This window comes from Thalassophryne amazonica, chromosome 7 (assembly GCF_902500255.1).
Source record: "Thalassophryne amazonica chromosome 7, fThaAma1.1, whole genome shotgun sequence".
Taxonomy (NCBI): Eukaryota; Metazoa; Chordata; class Actinopteri; order Batrachoidiformes; family Batrachoididae; genus Thalassophryne; species Thalassophryne amazonica.
Window position 1 is genome coordinate 112,284,482 of NC_047109.1, and position 5,677 is coordinate 112,290,158.

At 44.3% G+C, this 5,677-nt stretch overlaps 1 protein-coding gene across 1 annotated transcript; it reads left to right on the plus strand.

Annotated features, from left to right (window-relative positions):
- Positions 1–787: 787 nt before the first annotated feature.
- LOC117513383 (transmembrane protein 74-like) lies at positions 788–2,210 on the plus strand. The gene is given in 3 exon segments (XM_034173583.1): positions 788–868; positions 1,276–1,613; positions 1,616–2,210. Coding segments are annotated over 2 exon segments (807 nt in total). The 5' UTR covers positions 788–868; positions 1,276–1,327; the 3' UTR covers positions 2,137–2,210.
- Positions 2,211–5,677: the final 3,467 nt, after the last annotated feature.

Sequence of the window (5,677 nt, forward strand, 5' to 3'; positions counted from 1 at the left end):
GGAAGACACAAAACATCTAGCTGGAAATTATGAGTGATTTCTGTTTATCATTTGTTTACATTAATATACAATTGTCTTCATATATTAAACTACTTTTGTCAGCCAAAGACTTTGGTGAACACATTCCTAGCACCAAACCAGTTCATCCACATGAATAAGGCATATTTGAAATAAATATTTATAGAATGCATTTCATTTTTTTCAGATTTTTTCCAGGGTCACAGGGGGGCTGGAGCCTATCCCAGCTTTGAGACAAATATCTGTCACATATTCTGAAAGCTGAGATTCTTCTGAACATTCTGATGTGCAAAATACTAAAATCAGGTGTCTTAAAAGGAGAATTACTGAAGGTGTGGAAAAAATCTAGAAAATACCTTGAGACCTCAGAGGGTTAAACTGATGAGTTATATGAAGATTTTATCTCTGTACAGCTTTTACAAATGAGGAAACTAGCAATGGAGACCAAAACCTTTTTTGTACCAGGCTAAATGTGAACATTTTAACATGTGGGTCTGTGGAGATGCAGCTGGAGGGCTCTGGCGGAGGTGTGCACTCTTTTGAGTGCCATTCTCTTGCGATTTTTGTCTCATCTGGCCTGAGGTTTGCACGTTTTACAGCATCAGAACAAGAAGACACAAATTCATCCTCAGTCCACCGCTTCAAATCTAGTGCGTATTGTAGAAGCGCTGCTGACGTCACACAGCAGCGCTCCCTTCGGCGCGGCAGCAGAGTGGGCGTGGCTAACGGGAGAAATCCACTCTGCGCATCCGTGCTCCACATGCACCGAGGAGAGATCGCAGTCACAGCGCGTCCGTGTCGGCCTCACACGCTGCAGGAAGCAAGTCCACGGAGATGCTGAAGTAGCGCGGTGAGTGTGCGCTTTTTGCATTTATGTCATTCGTCTGAGAAATGTTTTATTATTATTATTATGAGGAGGGGAAGGAGAGAGAAAAGATCTGTTCTTCCCTGGTCCACCCGTGAGCAGAGGAGCATCTCTGGAATTTAAATGAAGTGTATTTATGTCAAAAATAGTATATTTATATTTATTTGGCTGACGAGCTTCATGTTTAAAGAAGCTTAATATGTTTATGTGTATAATTTCGAAACTTGACAGATGCATTTTAAATCCGGGTCACTGTGAGCGCGTTTCAACTTTAAACCGGTCTTTAGCTGCTACGTCTTTATGCGCATTTTTATGCCCGTTCCAAATTGCGCACAAGTTTTGGCGCACACGTGCAGCTCGGTTCATGTGATCATCTGAACTCTCTTTATCAGGGATGCTGTGGAGTGCACGCGTCGCGGTGAACCAGCGGGTGGCCAAAACCGAATGGCTTCTCCGGAGCCGTTCCCCGCCACTGACAAAGGGCCCGACGTCCTCGACCAGCTTTCCGCGGCGCCGCACGGCCGCAGATCGGGCGGAGCAACAGTAGGAGCGCACGACGGGGAGGACAGCTGTGACCCGGCGGCGGCCCGGAGCGGCAACGGTCGCTGCCATTCAGCACCACGGACAGCGCCGCGCAGAGGAGGCGCCGAGGAGAAAATCCGAGTTTGTTGCGACGAGGAATTAGAGACGTCTTTTACCTACATCGACGAGAATGTGAACCTGCAAGTGGCCAGCCCGAGCCGAGCTGCAAAACTCACAGAGCCGTGCGCAACCGCGAGCCGTGCTCGGAGACGTTCCCGGAGCTTTCCTTAATGTCTGAGGACGATCTCTCCCTCGGGGAGGGTTCTGGGAATTCTATAGACTATGGGTTCATCAGTGCAGTCACGTTCTTGGTGACCGGGATCTCTCTGGTGATCATCTCCTACGCCGTGCCGAGGGACGTGGTGGTGGACCGCGACAGTGTGTCCGCGCGCGAGATGGAGAAGCTGGAGAGGGAGAGCGCGCGCATAGGGGCCCACCTGGACCAGTGCGTAATAGCGGGCCTGTGCCTGCTGACGCTGGGCGGCGTGGTTCTGTCCACGCTGCTGATGATCTCCATGTGGAAGGGAGAGATGTACAGGAGAAAGGTCGTGGCTTACTCCAAGCGCTCCGCAAAACTCTACGGCTCCATCAGTCTGAAAACCAGGTCGAGTCCCAGTCACTCGTCTGTGCATCTGTCGCTGGAGGAAGACACTGAGATGACACTGACGTAAAACAAGTTGGACACTCAGCAGAGGACACAAGTCAGCCAAAGCCTAAAAAGCCACATCTTGCATTAAAACAAACAAAAAAAAGTCTTTAAATGTTCTGGCCCTTATTTCAGCTTCTTAACAACATTTATTCCAGCCTTTCTACCAGGCCATGCCTATATATATATATATATATATATATATATATATATATATATATATATATATATATATATATATATATATATATATATATATATATATATATATATATATATATATATATATTATATATATATTATTGGACCATTTTGATATCTTTTAACATGCAAAATATCCATAACATAAAATAAAGCCAGACAAGCTAATGAAGATGTTTGTGAAGGGTCCTGGTGGCAACTAAGGCCACTCTTGCGTGTTGTGCAAAAGAAACAAACAAACAAAAAAATGTATGTACCTTTTGCAATTAAATATATTTACAATTTCATGTTTAACATCTTCAAAGTTCCACTCTTTTATGTCTGCATGAAAAATTTTTTTCCATCTACTACAAACTAAATGAATCCCTGATACAGCTTGCTTTCAACTTCAGTGATGTAAGTCATGGAACTCTGGATTCCTGCTTTCTCTGTGAGACCTGAGCAGGGCTACACAAACCCAGTAGAAAAAAGTGACTCCTTCCTTTGGAGAGGGGCGTGACCAATCGCAGTTTCTTTACATTTAAAGTAGTAGTCTTTTTGGACACCCTCATATTTTTAATATCAGTTTTTTTTTTTCTGCAGTATTGTTGAATAAAAACTTTAAAATCTCTTTTTAAAGCACCTGGTGACTTGGGAATGGCCTATTTTCCAGCATTATAAAATCAGTTTTAAAATGTCCTGTGGCTGTGCTCCTTGATCCAGATCCAGCATAAAATGTAATCTGTCCCAATTTTCACGTTTTCTATCTCTGCCATTATAACCAAAAATTTAACAGATTATATTCCAAATTGGAGTAAAAATTCTCACCAGGTTTGGTGAAAAGTGATGCAAGATGTTTGCAGGAATTCTGCTCAAAGTCCATCAAACAGAAGCAAACCAAATGCACTGAAATGCATGAATGAATGGACAAGAAAAGCTCTTTAGTGCAAAGTGACTGGGGACAGGCAACTGCAGCTATGGTATCAGATTGTTATTAAGAAGGCAAACAAGTGAGCAGAGAGACTGTAAAGAGCCTTTTTGCAAAAACACTGGACCATACATATTTCGTATCCAGGATGTGAACTCGGAGAGCTTCCATTTGTTATTAGGCCTATTCATATTTAATGTGAATGTTTCTGACAGCCAAACTGTGCATAGATGCATTTCAGGAAGGAGTCTGTCCCTGTAGTGCTGGAGGAGCAAAGAGGGACATAAAGCTGTCCCTGTGCTCTCACTGATGTGGAAGAATTGTGTCCATGTGGTGATATCGGGTGACAGTCGCTCAGTGGTGCAGTACTGAGGTAAGCCACTATCTCCGGCTTCATGCATCTGATCCAAAAGCTCCACATCGCTTTGATTGCAGGGACAATTTGCCTGCATCTGAAAGCACTGACATGCACCTACATCCCCCTCTGCTCTTCTTTCCCTTTTTGTCCACCCACTCTGTGACATCTTGAGCTCTGCAACCCACAGATTTCTTCTTCAGTAACTCCCTCCCACCACCACAATCTTTTTTTTTCTGCAGATCGTCAGCATTTTATCCAGTTTTTATTGTCTGTTTTGACGTTCTGGTGGATAACGTGTGGAATGAGGCTATCTTTGCTGTGTCAATGAGATGAAATTTTGCCCAAATTATTTTTACAGCAATCAGTTATTTTTGTTGTCATACATTTACCCAGTATTTCACCATATATATATATATAGAGAGAGAGAGAGAGAGAGAGAGAGAGAGAGAGAGAGAGAGAGAGAGAGAGAGAGAGAGAGAGAGAGAGAGAGAGAGAGAGAGAGATTAAAAAAAATTATCCAACTTATTTCATCCAATGGTAACAAATGAAGTGCAGTGTGTGAGTTGTGGTTTGGTGGAGAGGTGTCGGGATCCTTTTGTGCATGTGTGAATTTCTTTTCTCGCCTGCAGAGTGCATCAGTCACTAGTCAGCCTTAGAGTGAACACGTGTACTGAGCACCCATTGGATTCTCATTTGCTGTAACATGATGGAATGACTTGAGCAAAGGTATTACAGTGAATTTTGCACTTGGTGACTCCCAATGATGCCATGAGCATAATGCAAATAAACAAGTGGTATAACCACTTCATAAATGAGCGCACATTAATGGAGAATGAAGCACATTCCAGTAGACCATCCACAAGCCGAAATGACCAGTAAGAAGAACACAGTCATCTCCTCTGGATGGAAGTCTTTTCGCATGTTTGGAAGCCCGCTGCATACATGACAGTCGTGTATATACACTCAACAAAAATATAAACGCAACACTTTTGGTTTTGCTCCCATTTTGTATGAGATGAATTCAAAGATCTAAAACTTTTTCCACATACACAATATCACCATTTCCCTCAAATATTGTTCACAAATCAGTCTAAATCTGTGATAGTGAGCACTTCTCCTTTGCTGAGATAATCCATCCCACCTCACAGGTGTGCCATATCAAGATGCTGATTAGACACCATGATTAGTGCACAGGTGTGCCTTAGACTGCCCACAATAAAAGGCCACTCTGAAAGGTGCAGTTTTATCACACAGCACAATGCCACAGATGTCGCAAGATTTGAGGGAGTGTGCAATTGGCATGCTGACAGCAGGAATGTCAACCAGAGCTGTTGCTCGTGTATTGAATGTTCATTTCTCTACCATAAGCCGTCTCCAAAGGCGTTTCAGAGAATTTGGCAGTACATCCAACCAGCCTCACAACCGCAGACCACGTGTAACCACACCAGCCCAGGACCTCCACATCCAGCATGTTTACCTCCAAGATCGTCTGAGACCAGCCACTCGGACAGCTGCTGAAACAATCGGTTTGCATAACCAAAGCATTTCTGCAAACTGTCAGAAACCGTCTCAGGGAAGCTCATCTGCATGCTCGTCGTCCTCATCGGGGTCTCGACCTGACTCCAGTTCGTCGTTGTAACCGACTTGAGTGGGCAAATGCTCACATTTGCTGGCGTTTGGCACGTTGGAGATGTGTTCTCTTCATGGATGAATCCCGGTTCACACTGTTCAGGGCAGATGGCAGACAGCGTGTGTGGCGTCGTGTGGGTGAGCGGTTTTCTGATGTCAGTGTTGTGGATCGAGTGGCCCATGGTGGCAGTGGGGTTATGGTATGTGCAGGTGTCTGTTATGGATGAAGAACACAGGTACATTTTATTGATGGCATTTTGAATGCACAGAGATACCGTGACGAGATCCTGAGGCCCATTGTTGTGCCATACATCCAAGAACATCACCTCATGTTGCAGCAGGATAATGCACGGCCCCATGTTGCAAGGATCTGTACACAATTCTTGGAAGCTGAAAATATCCCAGTTCTTGCATGGCCGGCATACTCACCAGACATGTCACCCATTGAGCATGTTTGGGATGCTCTGGACC